Below are 24,412 nucleotides of genomic sequence, written 5' to 3'. Positions count from 1 at the left end.
GTTTCTTAATCATCGTGTTTTATTTTTCAGAAACCTGTATAAATAGATACAAAATTGAGAGAGTTCTTATGTTTTGCAGGCAAAATCTTTCATTTTCACTGAATATAAGTCAGAAGTCACCATATTTTGAGCTTATAGTGTTTTTTTTTCCCCAACTTTAGTGTCTTCTTCACTTGTCCTTATTTGGAACGTAGTCTGTTCTCGAGATGATTGTTCAGATGCACTTATCCATTCCGCCTAATTGGAGCCCTGAGTTCTTATAACGCTGCGTGACGAGATATGAAATTCATACAAAGCTTGGATGGGCGAGTGCAGAGGTCAGTAAATGAGATGGCGGCCAGTGGGTTTCCTGCTATCCGGGAACAATAAGCAGGAACCTTCCTGCTCATTTATAAAAATGAAATTATTCAGGAAGAGGGTAAAAGCTTTCAAGCACAACCTGGCACCTCATGCTCCCAGCTCCTGCGTGACAAGGTCACCTCATACTTTTCTATTTCTTTCTCTTTGACTGCTTTTTCGTCAGCAGCGCTCCTCGCTCCCCTCCGACAGATGCTGGGCGGGCTGTGCTTGAACTACGACAGGGCCTGTTCGAAACGCTTCGCCCTGTTTGAAACCAGGGGAGCTCTGTGCACATGCGGTGTATAAAAAGGAGGAATTCTGAATGCTGGGGTGCCCGCTATCGGGGACATACGGTGTCCTTGACGAAGCCGTGCCAGTGGTCCTGGAAACAAGCACTAAAGGTGAGGCATCCTTCTAGAGGCTGAGACAGGCCTCGCTATGCTCCTTCTGCTCTGTGGTTAGCCTGAGGCACATAGTGCCATTGACAATGATGCCCAATAGTCATTGAGAAGATAACCCCAGCTGCTCCCCAGAGCAACGGCCCTCCTTCCAAGCAGATAATCGACCCAGATTGCTCTCGTCATTTGCTTTGAAGGCAGACGCTGGCCACGGAGATCTTAACTGTTATTTTTGACTCTTTTCCTTCTAAAAAAAAAAAAAGAGGAAAGAAGCGACAGCGAGGACCTGCTTTTACGAACAAAAAGCATCTTATGTTTTTTCGGGGGGGACATGGAAAAACACTTAAGCCGTGGCGTCATGGAATGAAACTGCTGAACTTGGATGTCGCTGTGATATGCGTTTGCCATCAGGGAGCACAGATGTAGGATACGGGCTTTGCACTCACGCTGTGCTGATTGTACAAAAGCACCGCTGCACGGAGGCTGCAGTGATTTGATCCGAATGCAGCTTTTCAAAGTGTTGACCAGCACTAGCAGTTCTTATGGCAGCCCTGAGGGAAACACCAGAAAAGCATGAGAATCCCACAAAAGGGACCCCATTTTCAAAATACACCTTTCTGTCTCTGTTTAATTTGCTCATATGTATGTAACCACGTGGAATCTAATGCGATATGCCCTCTGTTCAAGCTTCCCTGGTTGTGTGATGTTGACAGATGTTGATCTCAAGGCTGCAGGATATAGCGGTCCAGGAGTACCACTTTGCTAAGCTAAATGAATTGAATCCTGTTTCCCCTGCATGCCATTAGAAACATAACTGTATACTGCTGAAAGATCTGACTCACACAATTCCTTCAAGAAACAGCCACACATTGTTTGCTGCATCACTTAGCCACCAGTAACTAAACGAGGGTCATGAGCCAAACACTTTCTTATCATATGCAAACCTAGTCTGACTGCAACATTTACAGCGCCTCCAAATACACTCACTCCTACTCGTCAGACACAAGAATGATGCCCCTTCATCACGATTTCCAGTCCTTACTTCCTTTCTCTAAAAGGAGCAGTATGCAGAGTGATCCAACAGTTCCTCTTTCTTTTTAAAATTTATGAAGGTTTGTTGCTATGGTTGGTGACAACCAGTACAAATAAAAAGCACAGGATCATTTATTTTTTTTACTTTTTCATTACCCTGAAAACTCCCCTTGACTCAATATATAAAAATTCAGCTCTGTGTGTTGACCTCAAATTAGGACCGAATCTAAAGATCTCTGTCATTGTCATTAATTGCACCGTAGTGTGCATCTTTACTGACCATCAGAAGAGATTCTACTGTCTGCTGAAATCCATGTTTTGGTTTCTCTGAAAAAGGTAATTCTACTTGGCAGGAGGTGGTCCTTTTCAATTAACTACTAATGGTAGTAGTGTCTAGACAGTTCATGGATGTTTGGAGTGTTCAACAGCTTATTATAGCCTACCAGAATTTCTCTATGAAAGAGAATCTTAACCCCACCCAAATGCAATTACTAATATATGGAAGTATTTTCTGCCTTTTCTTTTTTTGTTACCAAAAGCACAGATAGGCCAGATTTGTCTGACTGCTGAAGTATTCTCATCTGCTCAGCCTTGCAAAGCATTCCAGTTAATTGCTGAATTATTCACAGCTATTTAACCTTGCAAAGACTTGCAATTGTGCACTTAAACAAATATCTAAAATGTAAACCAGCTCTTGGCTTCAAAGGAGGTAAAGGAAATGGAGAAACATTTCATTTCCTTTGAGCTCTGGCCAGATAACAGTCCCCTGACGAAAAATATCATCATCTCAGTTCTTCTGCTCAGCAGCAGACACCCAGAGAGGGGACCTGATCAGGAATGAAATAGCCAAAACAGCGTTTCAGGCACGTCTTCGGTCAGCTAATCAAATCTCTGTGATTGCTCAATCTTTTGTGAGGAACCTGCGCCTCTGTCATATCGGCGGAGGATCAAATTGTAAATGCCTTTAAAGATTAAACATTAGGGGGGAAAACTCCGACTGTTTAGAAAGTGATATTAAGCCCTTCGTAGTTCCCTTGGAGTAAACCAGCTCTTGTCCTGCCCTCCATTTTCTTCACTGACACCAGCTTCAAAAAGCAAAGCTCCAGCTTGTTTACAGCATTACAGCATGTTGAGGCTACTTTGCACCAGGAGAATAATTAGCCGAGCTATACATTTCTCTCCGCCTCAATCAACATTCTAATGCTGTCTCATCTCCGATTCCAAAACCATTGTCTTATTTAGCAGGACTATTTGAAAATCTCTCTCCTAGACACGACTAGGTATTGATCCTCAGGATGCACAGCAGAGTCCCTTCCTGCAATTTCAATTGCATGACTCTGTTCATAGAGGTTAAAATATTAAGAATATAATTTCGAAGCCATTGACGTCCATTATGTGAATTTAGGGCATTTGTCGTGCATCTGACCCTCCTGGAGGACATTAAAAGAAAACATTCATATTAATGATTAATTCATATTAATTTCTGCCACACATTCAGAATATCTATAAAAATTGGGATAGAAAAAAAGTCTTTTATAATCCTAGGGGTTTAACCTTTTTCAATATTCCTCGTGAGTCTATTTAAAAGACATGAATTTCCATTGTATTTTGATAATGCATCCTCCACATGGTCGTGCATATTTTCTCACCAGTAAAGCCTTGAGAAAACGGAATATTTATAAGCCGTGCATTATATCTTAGGTGTGAAAATACGCTTTTTAAAATGCCAAATGTTAAAGAGCTCTGTCTTGACTCACACTATTTGGCCACAGGCTTCAGTCTACGGGTGCTTTATCTCTGTTTGCTCCATGAATTCACAGCACTCTGAGCGCCTGCAATCTATAGAACCCTATAGAGTAAATTGATTAAATAAAAACTAACTTGTCTTTGCTACAGGGAGGTCAGTCCATAAGGTTGTTTTAAGCATGAGTTGTTTGCATTCGTTTCCCCGAAAATGACCATGTGAAAGTGGTTAAAAACCTCCTAAACCTCCTAAAATTGTGTCTTCGCTTCAGTAGTATGATTCACAACTGAATAGCTGGACTAACACTGAACACTTCATCTCACCAATAATTGTTTGTCTCGTGAATATTAACAAGCTTCTATCCCTGGTGGTTTATTTGCAAGCACTTTAATTCTTTTAACGGGAAAAAAAACATTCCTGAATCCCTTTTTCATGCAATCTAACTGAAGGCAAGTTAATTACCTGGCACTGGCATTCTCAGATTTGTTTATTTCAGAGCTCAGCTGGGCAAAAGAACAACAGCGTTAGAGATGTTAATCGCAACAACAGAAGAAAAGTAAAAAGAACACAGCCTTCATTCTCTGTATTCCAACTAACCCTAACCCAACTCACACAGTACCTCTGGTGAAAAAAATATTCCCAAACTGCATTTGACTTCTTAATGACAGGAAGACAAGCCCCACTTCCATTCATCACCAGCTCCGCAGTATCAATTCAATCTCTGGGCCACTATATCCCAGCACTCCTCTGACAGCCCCCAGCTCTATCACCAAAGCAGAAACCCCTGATTTAAGGGTCCAGCTTCCTTATCCATGTGGCCCCACAGCTGTAACTCAGGATGAGGGTCTTTCGGAGTAAAAACCGAGATGTCTATAGTGATTCTTTCCACAAATGACATTACTGGACTTTGTCATTATTTCCAGAACCATATAATGATCAAACTGAAATTTAACTGAAATTAGGGTTTTGCAAAAACAAATGAAAACTATGGAATGCTCTAATTCAACTGCATATCTGTCCATTTCATCCTCCACTTCTGGTAGAAAGTGGGAGAAAGATTTTAAAGATTTTAGAGATAACAAACTACAGTTTTAATTATACATTTTTTTTCTGGGGCCTATCAGTTCAGATTAATTAAATAAATGTTTAATTTATGGCACATCAATTAGTGTTTCAACTGTGTTCAACAAGAAAATTAGACTACATCAGGAATCAAATATTTTTAAAATGGTGATATTGTACAGCACATATCACTCTTTAGTTACTCACATTGTAGACCTGCAAAGACTTTGAGCATTATATTCTTTAACCTATGTTAAAACTTTCATTTAAGAACTGAAAATTGGTGAAGTATTTAATAAGAAATTCTTTTATAAAATAAACACTGACAGGACAAAAAAAATACAAACTATGCTTTCCAAGAATGTCCTTAAAATTGAAGAGTGAGGCCAGCTCTTGAAAACACAGTACTAGTATTTGAGGAAACACACAGAGCTGTCAGCAGATGTCAGTTAGAAGTCTACTGCATTGACGCTGCTCTCATTACAATGTGAAACCACTTGTTATCGGCCACCAGCTGGGAGCATCTCTGATCCTAATAAGCGCTTGCACTTGAATAAACTGCCCTCCTGGCCTAGTGAAGCACTTGCTCACTCATTTCAAATGACCTGCGGACACCCATGCTTTGTAATTAACTACAGCTGCTGTAGGATCTTGTTTAGGGTTGAGACATTTTAGCTCATGTTGAGGGGTGTTTTAATTCAAATCTGCATGAGTCCTTGGGAAACCACCACGCCAACGTCCCTAGAACATCCAAAATAATAGTCAGAACACCTCATCCTGACTGTAGTCCGCTCATAAAGTCTCAAGTAAGTAGCCAATGGCGGTTGACCTATTAATCAACCTTGACAGGCTAGTAATTAGGGCAATCTGCATTGATAACTGTGCTGGTTTTCCACTGCCATTTGCTGTGACTTTATCAACCAGAACAGTGGGCTATCAGATTCTCAATGACTGCTGACTTCAACATAATAAATTACTGTTACTGCTGCACCACAGAGTGGTCTTGCTACTCCATGCTTGGGGAGCCCACACCACAGAACATCCGATGATTTCTGCTCCCGCTCACCCTTAAAGCTTCCATGCGCTCTCTGTCTCTCTGTCTCATGCTGCCCCCGCATCCTCAGACCGTGGTGATCTGGTCCACCACCCGCGTGCTGTCCACTATTTCAACGCACTCGATCTCCTCCCGGTTCTCGGCCGGCTTCTTCTCTTTCCTCTTCTTCTTGGAGGGAGGCAGGAAGGTGAGCATGATGGGCAGGATGGCCAGGCAGTGAAAGAAAGAGATGAAGGCAGTGAGAAACAGGCACCTGAACAGTGTGCGGGTCAGGTTGGAAGGCACTGCTGCCAGGGGAAGGAGGCTGGCAGTGTAGCACAGGTAGCTCTGCAGCATGGAGACCCCATGGCGCTCCAGGGTGATCTTCACCCACTTAGTCCTGGTGAAGTCCCTACCCAGCACAAAGGTGGAGATGAGCGGGGCACAGCTGTCTATGGTGTAGTTCAGTCCGTATATCAGGCAGAGCATTGAGATGCAGTCCAGCTCCACCTTCCACAGGGTTATGAACCCGATGACCCCAAACTCTACGGACACCACCACGAGGGTGACCCAGATGTTGATGAGGGAATCAGCCACCAGGAAGGCGGAGAAGAAGAGGAGGAAGAGGGCGCTGATGCAGGAGTTCTTCAGCGGGGCCCCCAGAGAGGAGGCGTAGCGGTCCATGTAGACGAAGGACGGGTTGAAGATGATGAACTTGACCTTGGAGGTGAGCGAGAGCTTGCGCAGCGTGTCCAGGAGGATGTACATCTCCTCCCGCTTGTTCTCCGTGGTCTTGGCCACCAGGAACATGCGCGAGGCCACCACGTCCACCTCCCCGCCCGCCCGCCTGGCGAAGATGATGTCGTCGGAGAAGTGGCAGAACTGCGGCAGCTTGAGGAAGGCGTTCCGGAGCAGCTCCGTGAAGTTCCTCTTGGGCAGGCCTGTGGTCATGTTGAGCTTGCGCAGGTAGTTCAGGTAGCTCTCGAACCAGGAGATCCTCACGAAGCCCTTGGTGTACTCCAAGACGTCCTCCTGCACGCTGGCGTTCCAGTACTCAATGGACTCGTATATGTAGAAGCCGATGACGGGGCTGTAGTTGCTGAAGTACTTCTGTTGCGCCGTGGTGTAGGCGATGGTGCTCGTCTCCGTGGCGACCACGTTGCTGAGGTCGGAACCCTCGCTGACCTGCAGGTAGCCCATTAAGGCAAACGAGATATACACCAGGTAAAAGAGGACCACGAAGGGCTTGACGTAGGTGTTGGTGATCCAGTCGCAGTAGTAGCGCTTCATGAAGGAGACCAGCAGGTGGCCCTCGTAGGCGTTCATGTCCGCAGACTCGGCCCCCTCCTCGTTATACTGGGTGTACATGAGGAATCTGTACCAGGCTGGCTTCTGCTGCAGCAGCTCTGGCTTTGGCACCTTTTTGCAAAAAATGTTGTGCTGGTAGTTGTTCTCCAGGTAGCCAGTAAACACCAGGTTGGAGCCGTAGAAGGTGAGTATATAGAGGTAGTTGAAGAAGACGGAGATGCAGGTGTTGCGGCAGAAGACCCGCACGGCCTCGATGTTGGTGAAGGGGCTGGCGCCGATGCCGAAGGTCACCATGTACATCGCCGTGCTGGCGGTGAAGGGCAGCATGCAGTCGGCGAACACCGCGGCCGCCCGCTCCTTCACGTGCTGGTCCTCCCGCGTCCGCCGCCACGACGACAGCATCTCGAAGGTCCCGCACAGGCCGTGACCTAGAAGAAGAAGGGGCAGAAGAGGCGCGATTACCGGTCGCAGCCGCGGATTCCCCTCTCCGTCGGAAGGGCAAATGAGGACAAAAGGAAAACCTCAGCCCCGTCCTGCAACGTTTGGATGCCCACTGTCAAATCAGCATTCGCCTTTATAAATAGGTGGTCATTTACAACCTTTAATATATCCAATACAATGTACATTCAAGGCCCCCCTGGACAATTCCATATCACCCAGATGACATCTTGTATTTCCAGTAACCTCATTTACTGCATCTCTCACAGAAAATTCCCAGCTACTGTATCTCCGTTGGTGAGACAGGAAGAAGACAGCAGACCATTACAGGGAACATGTCAGAGCTGTGAGGATCAAAGATCTCTCCCCTCTTCAGCTCTAACGGACACGACCATTCTGATCTCTCCATCTGCGTCCTCACAGAGGGCTTTCAGAACTCCTCTTGCAGAAAGACATCCAAAGCCACAGTTATCCTTAAACTTGGATCACACTTTCTCCCCTTCTCTCAACGACAGGCTCATCTCCTTCTAATCCTCTCTATTCATTTGCAGATTTCGGCTTTTCACACCTCTCTTCCTGTTCTCCCTGGGTTTGGACAGTCATTCTCACCGGCTCCATGCCCATTTCCTCCCTGCTCCCTGTCTCTTCTTACCTACTCTGTCTTTTATTCTCCTCTCCATGTTTATTTGCTACGTTCCCTCTCTCTCTGAGCCACTACTGCATGTGTGCACACGTGTGGCGTGATAGGCCTCAGCTGACTGAACGTCGTGACAGTCGGGTATTGTGGGGGGTGGGGCGGGGCTATCTAATTTTCAGGACCCTCACCCGATTCTCATTCTGTGCAGCGCCTTTAAAGTTAAATGAAACTGTGGAAAACATAACTTGCGTTTACGCTAAGGCGGAAGGACAGGAGATGCATGCCTGAAGGCAATGCAAGGAGAAATGAAATGAACTGTTATAGCTCACCAAGTCTGTGTCTGTACAGAGAATGCTGCAGGGCACCTTATATCATAATTACAGGGACTGGTGAGCCCCTGTGTTTGTAGGTCACTGCTCACTGAAAAAGCCAATAAAGATGTACTAGTATCTGAAAATACAGCCTGATGAGTCACGGGTTTCAGCTGTTTTTGTTTGTTCCAAAATAACGCCTTGGAAGTCAGGAAAGATAAAGGGACAGTTTTTTATGTAGTTTGATAGAGCCATAAAAACTGCCAAATTGTTTCCCTTCAGCTATCACATCTTGTGAGCAAGTAGTTCAGGATGCAGTATGCAGGACAGTCTCACTGTGGTAACAAGTCCCAGCCAGCAAGAGATGTACAAGTGTAGGTGTTTGAAAATGTAGAAGGTTCCCTGGAATAATATCATCCTGAGATGATGTCTTAGGTCAGAAAAGACAGACCATAAGGTATTTACCACTCCCACACTGTAAGTACATAAGCAGGAAACATTAGCCAAATTAAAAATAATAATTAAAAGCCTGTTTGTCCGTTTGCAAGTGCTATCCTCTTACTTTGTCAATGCTCTTTTCATCTTTCAACTCATCTATATTTTCTTTTTTCTGGGAAGAGAATGCCGATGAATTCAGAGGCAGTGAGCACTCTGAGACTACCATCCTCTGTTTAAATTAGTCCCGTCACCTGAAGATGGTGGAGCTGACTATCAAAAAACACACTCGTCTCAATGGGTTCAACTTGATGAAGCCAAAACATTTAAATAATTGAATGAGTCTTTCTGGAAGATACTCTAAGATAAATTAGCAGCAAAGAAAAAACAGTGAGCACCCTCCTTTGTAACTTTCTTGGGTTCTCAAGGGTTTTACTCTTTTCTCCAATGAAAAAAAAAATTAAGTGAATGCACGCTCTGTAATTCTCCTGTTCAAAAATATAGGACAAAAAATGATAGCAGTTTAATCAGAAAGCTTGAACATACAAAAACAAAGACTATAAAAAATCTGTACCCAAGAGAGCAGGTCTGCTTTTGAATTTCTACAGTACATCTAGAATCCACATCCTTCTGCACAATCAAAGAAATACAAGCTGGCTTGAATGAAGAATTGTAAGGCAGGGCAGCTGAATGGCTCATTAAGCAGTTTCAGGCTAGATGCAACACTGACTAGAGGATTAATCTTTCAGAGATTATGTAAAAGACCTACATTTTTAATACAAGGGTGGTTATCGTCTTTTTGAACTATGCAAGAATCTTGCAGTTCATGGACAGTAAACCTGATTTTTCCTCTCTCCTGCAGGAGGAAATTAGCTGTGCTGTTCTTTTGCCCGAAAGAAAACCAGGCTCAGAATGCGCTTGCTTGTAGATAAATTGAACATGAGGCTAAATAAGTAATGTCACATACACTTCGCCCCATGGCTCTGAAGTAGATGGAAGCGCTGCTAGGGGGATCTCTCCTGGCTCGTCTGCAGGGAACGCACAAGTCGAGGAGACGGCCTGCGCTGAGCGGCCCAGTCCCACATCCTCCCCGAAAGAGGCCTTTCAGAAAGTGCCTTTTTACTGCAGCCTTTTAAATGAATCTCAGTGGACACAGGGACACGCGTACAATAAGACCTCGAGACGTGCCACAGTAAATTAACAGCTTACCAAAAGAAATGGCTTCAGTTTTCACACAAGCACATTTCTCTCCCGCTCACTTCTTTTCATGACATCTGCTGACAGCTCTGTGTGTTTCCTCAAATACTAGTACTGCGCCCTCATCCACCTACTGTTTTGCCCTGTATGTCTGAAGCGGAGGTCACTGGTTTATCTGGCTGGAGTTGAAGTTGTTTTAGCTCGTACCTGAGCGAACAGACCCATCAGACCAGGGCTGACTGGGCTCTCTGTCGCATCAGGCGGACCTGAGAGTATGTAGCTCTCCCAACAGCGGGGTGTGAGTCTGTCACAGGGGTGAACCGTAGCAGCGGTGACTCTTTTTAATGCAACGTTTGAATCAAACTTTAAGGATAAACATGTTTAGCACCCCTCTCTGTGGGTGATTAAACACCTTTGACTCCCAAAAACTTGCAGTTAGCTATCTCCCTAACCGGTATTCCGGGGTCTCCTCTGTGTGGTGAATGTGCACAGACACAGAATACTTGTCCAGGTTGGTGGATCAGACCACGCACTGCAACAGTGCAGGCCGGGGCACCCATCCGTGTGCTTTGTCTCCGCCTCTTCCAGTTCAGGTTCTCAGAGGAACTGGAGCCTATCTGAGCCGAGCAAAGGACACAAGGCAGGCTGCATCCTGGGCAGGATGTCAGTCCATCTCTGGGCAGACACACGGACACAAACACACTCACCCCCAGAGCCAAATTTCTCCGAAACCAGTTAACCTGCCAGTATGTCTTTGGACTGTGCAAGGAAGCCCACACAAACACGGGGAGAACATGCAAACTCCACGCATGTAGCGCACCAGATCTGGAATTGAATCCAGGGCCCCAGGCTGCAATCCTGACCAATGCACCACCGTGCTGCCCCTAAGGAATGAGTTACCCATCGCATTCTCACAGTTCGCTCTACTGTCAGTTTTGGTTGTCTAGGAGCCAGCTGGGATGTCGCCTGCAGTTTCTGTCAAAAACAATAATGCTTAGAGGCTGACCTGGAGAAGTCACGGAAGGCAGAAAGAGAGCCCGAGACACAAAGGGGAAAAGATGAAATACTCCTGTGACTATTCACACCAAGGCTGCCTGCAGAAGACTCTGCCCTTGGCAATGGTCTTCAAATTCACCAATTAGACAACCATGACGCACTGCTTAGCATTCAGTACCTAGACCTGCGGCTGCTTTGAAAGGCTAATAACCTAATTAGTAAATTTAGAAAGACAAGGAAAAAACTAGATGTGTAAATCTTAGAGTTAAGAGGTTAAATAAAGAAAAGGATATGACAAGGGACTTAAAAATCTGAACAAAAATTACCTTGGCAGTTCACTTTTCAATTTTGTGTCTTGGCTTATATTAGACATGAACACACATCAGTTTAGTAGCATAAACAATAAAAGCAAAAATGGCTTTTATTCTAGCTCATCTGAAGTGATCTGACCTGAAATATTGCATTCTGACACTGACCCAGCAAGCCCCTGGACATAGATGTTTCTTTAGAACAACCTGACCACTGTTTATTGCATGCTGAAATGGGTTATGACATTTTTTTTATAAAGTATGGCAAATTATTGTCTCACACCAGGCACTGAACAAGTACTAATGCACGTAGTATTTTTGCTGTTACATGGTAAAAAACACATATGTGCTTCTTACAGCCTTGATGCGTTTGATTACTAGGATTTTATCCAACATGCATCATTGTGCCTGGGGCAAAAGTTGGGAAATTTGTAGCAGTAGCAATATTGCAATTCCAAGCCACAATCCAGATTGACTGAAAAAAAAAATCATGTAAGTAGGAGGTCTTTTTTCATTCTGTTGAAGTGATGTATAGAATACTACTTTTGTGACATTCTACATTGTACACGCATTTAAAACGCTTTATATTTTGAAGACTCTCAAGCACCTATAAATAAGACTCCATCTTCACCGAAAATGTGTCCTTTTCAGTTTTAGCAGGCTGAAGATTCATTATCCAGGTGCTGGATATTTCAAGCCTGTTAAGCATAAATAAATACATGAACTCCTAATTATAGGAGCTGCATGCATCTCTGCCTTATCAGTACAATCTGTAGAAAGGCCTGTTGTTTGAAACAACTGAAATGGTTCAAACTGCTATACAATGGGAGCTTTATTGGTTTATCTGCATACAATAGAGAACAGTGTGAAAAAAAAGCAATTCCAAGGAACAATTTACATTTGATCTGTGTGGCAAAGCACTTCAACAGCACTTAAAACATGCTTATCTTATCTGGAAGCAAGAGCCAGTTGAGACATGCATTACATTTAAGGGAACATAACAGATTTAAACGTAGGACATTATTTAACAGTGCCATTAAAAATGCTATTTCATGAATTAATGATGCTTAAAAGCTAGTATTTAGAATTCATAAGTAATAACTACACAACAAAACACTAGAACAAAAGGCATGGTTAAACCACCACAGATTAATTCTGTGATTTGAGTCTGTACTGTGCAACATGTCACATATTCAGGGTTTAAAAGGCGTCCAGATTTATATGTTTGTAATTTAGGAGATAATGAGCCATTAACGATGGTTTAAAACCTGGAAGTACTTAACATTAAAAATGCTCATTAACTCACTAATAAAATGCTGCCGTCAAACACAATATAGGTTTCCTTATTTCCATTCTTGCTCTCTTTCTTATGGTGAAAACCCAAGTTCAGATATATATCAGACTTAGTGATCATGGGGAAGTGATCAGAAGAAAGGTTACAGATGAATGTAGACCACTTAGCCAATCTAGCCCATTTCAGTTACTGTATTTGATTCACGGATCTCATTCATCCTTTTCCTGAAAGGATATCTTCTGCAAACAACTTGTCTTGTTCCATACTCCCACCACCTTTTGTGTAAAGAAATGTCTCCTGTTTTCAGTTTTAATTACATTTACGCATAGTGTCCACTTGTGTCCTGTGACTCATGTTTCAGTGTTCATTCTCAGGAGGTCCATTGTGTTGTCTTTGTTGATGCCACTGAAGATTTTGAGTTTGTGTGACGGATCCCCTCGTAGTCTTTTCCATTCAAGACTAAAAGTTTTAGTTCTATTAGCTTGTCAGAGCAGGACACTTCTTTAGCTAGAGGAATGTATCTGGTTACTCTTTTCTGGTCTGATTCCAGAGCAGCAATATGTTTTGTAAAAATGTGATCAAAACTGTACACATCGTATCATTAATGAGATATTAGTAATGTGATTTTAACATAGCATCCTCACCCATATACAGTATCTTATACTAAAATAGAAAAAAGGGATGATTATGTTTTATCGGATCTGTCTTTTAATAAAAACCTCAACTACCTGTACATCTTTCGTTCCAGGCAAATTCCTTCTTCTAAATAAACCAGCACTTGCTTCCGCAATCCATTTGCATGACAATTTTTATGCCAGGCTTTGTTTTATGAAGCAGTTTCATTTTGCTTCAAGTTGTGAAGCACAGGCAGTTTATAGCCACTCAGAGCTCGACAAGGTGTCAAGCTCGGCAAAGAAGCTGTGTTGCGTGTTTGGGGAGTCATGTGTGATTTTTTTGTATGGGAGCACAAGGCTAGCTCATTGCACAAGGCAGAACACGAGACTGCTCTCATCACATAACGAAATACTTTCGGTGATCTTCACTGGGTTTTTGTTTCTGCTGAGATCAGGTGTAAATTGTATTTCTGGTCCTGCTGGTGCAGAATGGCAGCCAAGTTATCAACCAGAATCCCTACCCTTTTTTAAAGGGGAGCTGTAGTCCCACTTTCTCAGACCGGTTATTCCGTCTCGGCACCCAAATAAATTAAATGACGTTATCACAAAATTTGACAAATTCTGAAAGTCGTTAACTTTGTGAAAGTACCGTATGGTCGCCATGTTGTTGCAAATTATTGGTCTCGCGGGAGTTCACGAGAATTGGGCCATGAGGCGGCCCTTCCTGATTACTAGTCACTGTAATGAGTAATGAAATGCGATGTAGGAGCAAATACAGTAAGTACAGGTTGTGCAGCGGACATTTCACCACAGAAATGTTCCAACGTGATCTGCATGCAGAGTTAACTAGTCCTTGGCAAACCTTTCCCGAAGTCGAGAGCAATATCTCTATCGGATGACTGAGACATATTCACAAGCCTGTTTGCTCAGAATGCCACAGGGCCATTTCAAGTCACCAGAGGTTTTGTTGCCTCATTCAGATTTGCAGAGAAGGTCAGCGATATGGTGCTGTGCATTCCTGGAAATGTAATCTTTTTTTTGTGATGTCAATTTGAGGTTTTGCAAGTTCCTGTGTACTTTGTACTTCCATTGCAGTTCGAAATGCACTCATCCATGCCGATTCTCCACATTCTTTCCCAAATTGTAAAAATAGTGTTTCAGGCCCCCTTTAAAAACCAATGGTCACGAAACAGCCTGTACAGAGCTTTGCAAGAAGAGTTGGATGGTGCCAGTTTTTCCTACACTGCTTGCTGTCATGTAGTATGCATATCAGTCTCCTGAGTGACTTCTGCATAAGGCCATGTGCAAAGAATATGTTTTTAAAATGTGCAAAACCAATGCTTTTCTACGGTTCTTGTCATTTTTAAAAGCCTCTATTCAAACTATTAATCTAAGTAATTAGATTTCTACAGGCATCCTTATCTTTGGTATCACAATTTGTATACTATAATGCAAACCCATTTGAAGACTAATGTCTTGGTAATGGAATTAATTTTTAAATAAAGCTCTCATTGTGCAAGGAGATAAGAGCCATTGTACTGCTAGACCATTCTAATACTGTAATTACAGTACAGTGCTTTTTTAAAAAACACTGAAAAATCCTGATGAAATTACGGGTGTTCAGTGTCTCCAGGCCTTTAATTAGGGCCAAGGGTTAGCTCTTCCTTTATGTGCAGCTGAAATGAGAATATGTTCTTACGGGCAATTATTGCATTTTGGCTCTGTGCCCAATCTGATAGTTTAATACTTTCCAGCCCCTAAATTTCCAGCCCTTCAATTTGTAATTTACAGTAAAATAACAGCAGATCCGGGGTGTTTTTCCACTGTGAAATGAACAAAATTAGCATTTCAGATGGCAGAGCAACTACTTGTATGAAAATATTTTTGATCTCCAAGTGTGCTTTACATCTGGTATGAGTCAGTGTCTAATGGAAAAGCCCACACTCCTCACACTGAGGCTGCACTAGTCTGACTACAACAACCGTGTGATCTATACATTTAAAAAACCAGGGGGGATTAATCATGGCGGGCCTTAAAGGCCAATCATCATTTGCAACTACAATCTGCAGAATTCGACTGCCCCCCTGACCTGACTGACAAGAAGAAAAGTGTGCCCCAAGTTTCTGATGGACCTTACAACGAAAGAGCGCGAGGGATAACAGCAGCCACCTCAACTATTCTTACTCCTAAGCTTTCCTGACGTCATTTCCTCACATAAAAAAACTTTAAATACTGTACGGACAGTAATCCCCTTCTCTCGTTCTTTTTGCACTCCTCCTCCACCCCATCTCCCCCCCTCTGCAGCTGCCCCTTGGTCACTCCTCTCTCTGGCGGGGGGTCCCAGCCTCCTCGTCCTCTGGCCCTCAGCCTAAACCCTTGTTAAACACGGTCAACACATTTAAATCCCGAGTGATGTGTTGCGACCTCGAACGACGTCACTCTGCACTTCTGAAAACACAAGACTGAGCGAAACGGAGTCTAGGGCCCCCTCCTGCAGCCCCGCGGGGGTCGCTGCAAGGGCGTCACGAGCCGCGCAGACACTCACCCAGTACGATGAAAGGGATCCCCAGGAAGGTGGAGTTGTACTTGCCCCCGGTCAGGTTGATGATGCCCGCTGAGGTCAGCATGGCCAGGCTCATGGTGACCACAGCCAGGAGGCCCAGCCAGGGCTTGGTGCGCACGCAGTCCCGCATGGAGCAGAAGAGCACAGCCAGCGCCACGCACAGCGCCAGGCTGGTGATGAGGGGGCGCTCCGACACCTTGCTGGTCTTTTGGAAGTCCCCCTGGAGCGACGAGGAGGTGAAGGGGTACATCTTCAGCTCGCCGTTGGCTTGCTGGAATCTCTCCACCGTCTCGCAGAACTTCGTCTCCCACTTGGCCGCCACCACGTCGTTCAGGGAGTTGACGGCCTGCAGGTAGTAGGTGAGCTGCACGGCCTCGGCGTGCTTCACCTGAACTTTGCCCGGCGACTGGACCCCGCCGAGCTGGTGGCCGATGTAGACCTCGCGGCCGTCCCTCAGGTAGGTGATGGGGTAGCGGACGGCGCCCCCGGTGCGGTTGGCGTAGCGCGCGGCCCGCAGCTCCTCCAGCACACGCAGGATGTCGTCCACGATGCAGCTCTTGTTGTCGTCCAGGATGCACATGTGGGCGAAAGTGTAGTTGAAGCCGTTCATGTGAACCTGGATCTTGGTCACCAGGCCGTGCAGCTGGAACGGGAAAGGGCACAGGAGAGGGAGGCAATGGAAACGGCAGCACTTGGGTTCGAAAAAGGCAAACAACCCCTCTCACAGCAGCCTTCCTGAACACACTCCCAGAAACCTGTGCAGGAGCGTCAGGCCTGACCCGGTGCAATCTGCCAAGATGCCACACACTGCTGCGTTTGTGCTGGATCTCAGCTTTCAACTCAGTGGTGTATTTCATACCTCTTATCAAGCCTGCAGGCATCTGTAATGCCCAGTAACATCTGTAATGTGAACAGCGGCGTAGCCAGAGAGGGGCACGGAGTGGCGTTTTCTGCCCCAGCTACCACCCCATTCTGGGCGCTAACAAAAATCCCATTTTGTCTTAAATTTACCAACGAAAGAAAACGTAAGCGTGGGAAACAATCCCGACGCAGCTTGAGTGTTTTTTTAAAAGCGTACGTGTAATCAGTGATGTAAGTGGTCAGTGTCGGGGAATGTCTGGCGAATCGCTGCAGATGTGGTGTCAAACAGGGGTCACCAGTGTAACAGGTGTGGAGAAGAACAGCTGTACACCTTTCAGCAGTGCTTCCTATTTAAGAAGGCAAATCATATCATTTAAAAATGCCACCCCAGTAGGTGCCCCTGCCACCCCTCTGCCACCCCAAAGTCCTGGCTGCACCACTGAATGGGAACGCACTCAGCTGAAGGTGGAGGCGTCTCTCCTTCCCACAGTGCTCTCTGCCCAGGTCCTGACCACCTGAGACCATGCTGGCATCAGCCATTATGTGTCAGTGGCTCTGTGATACCCACTGACGAGCAGAGGATACTGCACGGGATATTTAATTATTTTTTTTTTGCAAGAGGGGAGGCTCAATTATCTAATCATTAGTCAAATCAATCAATTGATTGATTATGACATGCAGGAAATGAATGCAGGGAAAATAATTTAGATATGTGAAAGCAAAAGGTCTCTGTGGGCATTCATGTAGAAATGTCTGATGAAACAAAGTTTGTCAGCTATGCATTTTACTTTATGAATGAGAAAGCCAGTACTCTGGAGAAGCACATACTGGCCCACACAGACTTTCTGTTTTAATCTGGATTCCTTTCATTGGTCAGCACCTCAATGACACTGAGTACGGCAGTGCACAGATGTGTTTTTCTGTTTTAGGATTTATGCAGATAGATACAAGCACAAATTTGCAAGGCCAGCCGGGCTTCTAAAGGCAATCTAAACTTTTGTTAAAGGCGCCCCACTCATGCCTCATCTCTTATCTGAGCTCTCTGGCGTCATTGACGAGAAAATGTATTAGCATCTGCAGATAAAGTTAGAGACAGAGGTTATCAAAAACAGGAAAATTTGTTTTGCTCTCCCAGGTCTTAGAAAAGGCAGAGAATAAATAAATGAATATGATGTTTGTGAAACCCTGGGTGAACCGACAGAAGTTAAGTAGGCCATGTAATCTGCCAGCAGCGCTGGCCACTGTGACATGTATTAGATAAAATGGCCTAAACTCTTTAAGAGACCTGGAAAAGTAAGACCTGGATGTAACTGTCCCTCAGGCATCACATATTTCAAATAGTGCAGCTTCAACAGCTGCAGACAGATATTAACAGTAGGGGTAAAGGATGCACTGGGGTGTGACCCTGTGCTAAAATACTGCCTTCATATTAGCTGCTGTCAGATCCTGAATTTAGAAGGACTGAGGGGACCGTGTCAGCTTCAGCTGGGCCTTTGCGCACCAGTCTTGTAAATCATATATGGTATATAAGATGCATAATCTATTATCCTCTGCAATGGATTGGTGTCCTGTCCACAATGTACGCTGAATTATGCAGCGTCTACTGGGTTAGACTCCAGCTCACTACCACATATTGGACTCAGCAGTTACTGGAAATGGACGGATATAAATTATCCTAATCCTCTGTTAATACATCATCATAATACGTTCCTAGTGATGAAATCTTAACTTAAGGAGACACGAACTTTATATTCTTCCTTGTCAGCCATTACTGGGCTTATTTTACATTTTTCAACCAAAGAGCAGCTCTGCGTATTACACAAACACACAATAAAGTCCTGCTCAGAAAAGCCTCCTTTCGAATTCCACCCTCACCCCCTCCACAGTTTTACGTATTTTCGGTAATCCAAAACAATGGAAGACTCCTCTGAACAGGCTTAATGCAAATGTTACTCTGCAGCAGCAGAAATCTGCTCTATTACAAATTGCAATATATTCTGTCGTGAAAAGCTGTAGGAATTCAGTGGCATAATAGGCCTGAACTCTAGAAAGAGCAGGAGACATGGAAAGGGCCTGGTGGTTCACAAATGAAAGTGCATTTCACATGAAATCCAATAGTGCATGCTAGATGACAGCAGTGTCATGGGCAGAAAAGGAGAGCCTTCAGATTGAAATGGAATCCTTTATTTTTCAGATTGACATGGATTCCATAATGTCCTTTTTCTGTGATGTGCTGCAGCATCAAAGCCTTAAAATGAGGTTTAAGTCTAGGAGCTGTTTTTTAGCACATGTACCACTTCCTGCATCTGGGTCATTCTGCGTGCACAGAGGACTCGTGTCAGGCAGCAGCGTAGAGGAGTGGTTTGGGCTGTGGCCTGACAGACCAAAAGCTGCAGGCTCGAATCCCAGGCAGCATGGTGTTGTTTTACCCTGGAGCAAAGTACCTTTCTCTACCTGTAAAATCTTCAGCAGTTATCAACGGGCACAAATGTAAATCGCTTTGAATCAAAGTGTTGGATAAATAATGGCAGAACCTGTCGCTCAAGACGTTCTGAAATACACATGAGCTGTGCCAACAACACAAAACGCTGAAATTAAATTCCAAATTCCTGCTTGGAAATGCTCCATGGACCTATTAGAATTAACTGGCCTAAGTGGAAATCGCCAAAGAGATGGATAATTAAAAACTACTTAAAATAATGATACCACTTTATCTGAGGCCCTGCAGTTACAGTGTGTTCACAACATAAATTAAAAATGACATCACTCCCCGGGAATACTGCATCAAAGCACACTAGATGGAAAGTGAAACTGCTGGGACAGCAGACTCACTGCATTTTAACCATGGTCATATGAACATTAAAAAGGCTGTAAACAACAGGAAGGTTCTCCTTGCTCTTTTGGAAGATTAGCAACTAAATGAGTTCAAACTTTTAGCCAGAGATTTCTTGAAGGAGCCACCACCTGGGTGAGCAGCCTGTTCCAGACACCTACAGCTCTTTGTGTAAAGAAATGTTCCGCATCCTTACTTCATGACCTCTAAGTCTCCAGCTGCCCTGACCCTGTTTAACTTCGTAGGATCTTATAATACGATTTCAGATCAAATAATCAAATATCCTCTTCATCTCCTTTGTTCCAGACTAAAGAGATTTACCCCCCTTAACCTATATTTGCATAAAATGCCACTGAGACCATGAAACATTTTTGTTGCCCTTCATCAAACCCTTTCTTGGCCTAATATATGCTTTTTGTGGCATCATGACAAAAGCTAAATACGGTATTCCGTGTGAGGTTTCACTAGTGCATAAACCCCTCCGATTTAAATCCCACATTTTTTGCTCTGTACTGTACCCCTTCAAATACTTCTCTATTTGCCATTTTCTCTACTTTAGTCTCATCTGCGGATTTAACTCATGCTTGAGGTCTACCAGAATTTAAACCCTGATATGGATCAAGAAGAGCAGTGGGACGAAACTGGATCCTTGTGGTACACCACTGATTACTAACTTTGTGGCATTTGAAGTATTCATTTAATCATCCACATTTGAATCGGTTCCTTTTTGCAGCTCTTGTATCCTTAGGGCAATAAGACCTGCCCACACAACAGAAATCTGGACACATCAATCTGTCAGCTAAAGCTGTGGATTCAGGCCACAGTGTGACTACACAAAGCGAGTTATCTACTTTCGCCTTGGTATGGTCATTGCAACAGTGGGAAACATTTTGGACGGTCAGAGCTTTTGCTTCTGTAATCCTTGATCTGTAAACGATTTCTCCATGGCTCTAGAAAAGTACTTTTCTGTGCAGAACTTTCTTTGGGCTTCAGAGTTTGTCACTAAAAGCACTAAAACTACAACATTAATAAAGGCTGAACTCTCGTGGTCGCGTGTGTCCGCCACAATCGCAAATATTACATTCCAAAAGTTGCCCTAAGGCGCTAAGCAAACTGGAAACCACCACGTTTTTCTTCTGCCCATATTTGATTTTCTTAACTGCTTTTAATCACTTAAAGCATCCGTTCAGCAACAGTTTTTTGATCAATTTTGTCTACGCATAAGAGAGACGTACAGATTATGTTCTCGGGGTGACTGGGGTGGCGGCAGCAAGCCTGTGACACATTGTTGTGTCTGCCTCACCTGTTCATTATCACCGCATTGTTGTGCCTGACGGTTAAAAAAAAGACGTGTAGCTGGTGCGCTGAAAAGTCAATTAAAATAAATTGCTCGGGTCAATTAAATGGCATAATTAGGCCTTTTTTTAAAAAGACATCTTATAATTCCGTGTGATAACCCTTCCTCCTCCCCGGACGCTGCTGTTGACAAGGTGACAGCCCGTGAATTGCCACACAGAGGTGTTTCAGACGAATGCCGAACCGGCCTGCTGTTCCAGAGAGGGCACACCCAGCACCTTGCAGAGCGCTGGCACACCGTCACTCCCGAGGCGTCTGCTGTGCCGACTGACACAGGTGTCAGGCTGTGGCGTGCCTAGCCGGTGCACGACATGCCAAGACACTGCTCGGTCTGCTGCTGTCGCCGTATTAAAGTCGAATTAGCAGCTCGCCCGCCTCACCCACCCTCTCACACAACCCCCCCTCAGTCTGTTATTCGTACCTTTAAAATGAGGTCAACGTGGTGCTGATCCAAGATGCTTCCTCTGGCGGAGGAGGTGACGATGACCCTGCCGTACCTGCCGGGGGTCTGCAAGTCCGAATACAGCGTGTGTTTCGATCTGTTGACGGGGAATAAGCTATCCACTAAGTTGCCCTCGATTTTAGCCAAGCTGTGCTTGGGAGCCAACAGGTACTCCACGTTCTCCTCGACCCGATAATGGCTGAAACTAGACCCCAGCAGGATGGAGATGAGGACGGGAGCGGAGGCGAAGAACACCGGGTGGTTGGCGACGAAGTGGCCGAGCTTGGAGAAAGACGTCCTCAGTCCTTCGTGCAAAACCTGCCGCAACATCCTAAGAGTACAGAGAGCCCGGGAAGGCGAGGAAGAATCTGCAGGATCCGAGCCTCTCCCAGCGCCAGGGTATAACCATCGAGGGGCACGACCATAGGGAAATACTCTCTAATTGAAAAATAAGACAAAAGGCTCGTCGGCTTGGAGAACGAAATTGAATTGATACAAGTTTGCCTCGGTCGGCAGCTTCAACTTGCTCAGGATCCTAGCTCCGATGCCGCTTCTCTGCATATTTACAATAAAGGGTCACCCGAATATATATATATAAAAAAAATCACAACAGCGTGGAGTGTCACGCATTTTAAAAAACATACAGAAAAAATATAAAAGGGCGCTTTGTTTCTTTTTCTCCTGCACACGTACTTCTTTAAAGCGTGTCTTGTTCCGCTGTCGGTTGTATTTTTAAGCGAAGGGGTTTTTGATTTTACTGAAGCTGAAGGGGGGTTACTCAGCCAGGTGGCTGGAGACTCGTGGCAGTTATTTTCTGGGGGGGGGGGGAGAAAAGGCTTTTGCTACGTACCAGAAAATGCTCGAATCTGGGGGAAGCGATTCATAAAATACTGCAAAGTGTCCTGGTTTGAAGTGCGTGCACTCTATGTGGCCAAACAATAACGAAATGCTTAACGAATGTACGGCTAATATTAGAAAATGTTCTTAGCCTGTAAGCATGAACCAACAGTTGTGAGACACATAGCGCTTCGCAACATTGTCATCGAATGTCTCCTTAAGTTGAAAACAGATGTGATTGCGAGCGGTCATGTTGCTGCAGATTTGCTATGTCATATCTGAAACAGACTCGAGCATGTCAGTAGACACGGTACTTCTGTGACACAAGGTAAATCCTGGCTCATTCATTGCTCAACTCGTAATCTAGTACCTATCAAACGCATTTCCAAACTGCTCATTATGCCTTCAATTCTAAAAAAAAAAACCAAATTGAACAAAGCTGTTACAGGCACGGTTAATGCATTGCTGCTGTTTTCTTATATTAAATTGCATGTAACATGTGCTCCCCTGCTTTGGAAGGATCGATGCATAAATACAACTTAGTGTATTTCATTTGTTCTATATATTTTTCATAATTTCCCCATGTGAAGCTGTGTGTAGAAACGGCTGTTTTCGGTAGCACGCTGCCTTAGAACAAGGATTCAGCCTTTTTTTTTTCACGTTTGTGCATTGCTACACAAATCGTGGCGTCTGCAGTTGAGCCGGATTCACTCCCACTTGGCCAGACCCGCGCGGTACGAACCCGTTCCCACGCAGGTACATCCCGTCCGCCTGTGAGAACATCACCCCATTTCCCGATCCATTACAGTTTTCGGAGAGGATGCCGGAGTCTTCGCCGTTATGCAGAGAAGTTTCTTTCATCTGTGCCCGACACACACACACAGCAGATCTTTGAAAACGCCAATAAACACCCCTCTCCTTCTCCGGATCCCATTCAGTAAAAACTATGCGAGGCGAAGGCGAGCGCCGGGTTGCAGCAGACTTCTCCCCACGTCTGCGCCGCCCGGCTTGCGGCACCGTGTTGCTCGAAGGCGTCGGGGGGGGGGGCTCGGCTCCGTCTTGGAGAGGGAACAACAAACGGTTCACTTCCAGCGCCGAAATGACAGCGCTCCGGCCGTGCGCTCTTCCTCGCCGGCGACGCTGGCGGGAGCAGGCGCCGTCTGCTGATTCACTGGCCCCGCGGAAGCCCCGACGAGTGCCTTACGCAGAACACCACAGCCTGAAAGATGCGCTCGGGAGGTGGATAGGCGCGAATTTAGTTTCCCCCCCCCTTTCTCGTGTGCTCCATTAGCCACCTCCTGATGGCTGAGATGAGGAGACGGGATAAGACATTTCCTGATTGGACCACTAAAGATAGGCGAGTGAACCCAGGGAGGGAGAGAGAGAGAGAGAGAGGCTGCGAATTAAAAGATGATGCTCCACAAGTCCTGTATTTATGCAACTGGAAAAAGACTAGGCCGTATAAAGACGCACGCACTGTATATAATAGCCTGCGAATAGGCGCAATAAATATGCTTGGACTGTAAAGCGTGATCCATCCCCAGCAATGAATGTCGTATTTGAGAATATATGACTCAGTCGCCAGAGAAAGGCGAAGAGCTGCCAGACATTAAGAATAATGTATCGCCAGCAATATGCGCAGAGGGGATGAATGAATGACTTTAAAAGAATAATAATTGAAGTGGTGGTGGCAGATGCTCGGAAGGGGGGGGGCTTGTAGCCATCTCTCCCCACGACCGAGCATCGCACCGGCGCTAGATGGGTGGTTTGAGGGTGTCCAGCGAGAAACACGTCTGCAGAGGATCCGGCTGGGTCGTGTTTAACCGCGGGGGCTGGGCGCTGAGGAAGCCGCTGACTCAAAGGCGAAAATAAGATTAAAAAAAAAATTAAAGGCCATCGAACAGACTGCGTAAAAAAAAAAAGTCTCGGAAAGTGAACATCTTTTAAAAAACTTAAACATTCCCCTTTTTATTTGAATGCATAATGAATGCTTTAGTGTTTTCTCAAGACCGCTTTTAAAACTAATCTTCTGGAAATAAAATCTCAAACTGTTTTATGACGCCCCAGACAACTGATATCGAAAGGGCATACACAATTATTACGTTTTGTGCGCATGTTGGCGATAATGTATTTTGGTTAAACTCGTTCGTTAGTGTATGTGGTGAGTTTGTTGTTTTTTTTTACCATATCTAGGGTTCATGCACCGAGCACAGTAGTGATCTACTGTATATTGTCACGAATAGTTGAGAATTGTTTCAGCCTCCACGGCGATGCACGCTGGCTGGATTCCTCACGGGCGCCTCTGTGGGTTTCCGATATTTTTCTCCATCCTGTCAAATAAAATAACCATCCCAACTGAATTAATGCCATATAA

At 44.8% G+C, this 24,412-nt stretch overlaps 1 protein-coding gene across 1 annotated transcript; it reads right to left on the bottom strand.

The window, feature by feature from the left end:
* On the bottom strand, positions 1-23,362 carry ptchd1 (patched domain containing 1). Its single transcript, XM_006627751.3, has 4 exons — positions 22,781-23,362; positions 21,181-21,639; positions 15,692-16,352; positions 1-7,344 (listed from the first exon to the last, which is right to left on the bottom strand). The coding sequence occupies exons 2-4, from the start codon at positions 21,529-21,531 to the stop codon at positions 5,696-5,698; spliced, it is 2,661 nt and encodes an 886-aa protein (XP_006627814.2). The 5' UTR covers positions 21,532-21,639; positions 22,781-23,362; the 3' UTR covers positions 1-5,695.
* Between the last annotated feature and the right edge of the window lie 1,050 nt (positions 23,363-24,412).

The sequence above is a fragment of the Lepisosteus oculatus genome, chromosome 5 (genome assembly GCF_040954835.1).
Source record: "Lepisosteus oculatus isolate fLepOcu1 chromosome 5, fLepOcu1.hap2, whole genome shotgun sequence".
Taxonomy (NCBI): domain Eukaryota; kingdom Metazoa; phylum Chordata; class Actinopteri; order Semionotiformes; family Lepisosteidae; genus Lepisosteus; species Lepisosteus oculatus.
Note: the sequence above shows the minus strand (reverse complement) of the source record. Positions and strands in the feature narration are given on the sequence as shown.

Bases quoted from the DNA above. Each gene is read 5' to 3' on its own strand.
- ptchd1 (XM_006627751.3), bottom strand. From the start codon at position 21,531: ATGTTGCGGCAGGTTTTGCACGAAGGACTGAGGACGTCTTTCTCCAAG. The intron at 16,353-21,180 runs GTACGAATAACA...TTCCCGTTCCAG, and splicing joins ACGTTGACCTCATTTTAAAG to CTGCACGGCCTGGTGACCAA. The intron at 7,345-15,691 runs GTGAGTGTCTGC...TTCTTCTTCTAG, and splicing joins GATCCCTTTCATCGTACTGG to GTCACGGCCTGTGCGGGACC.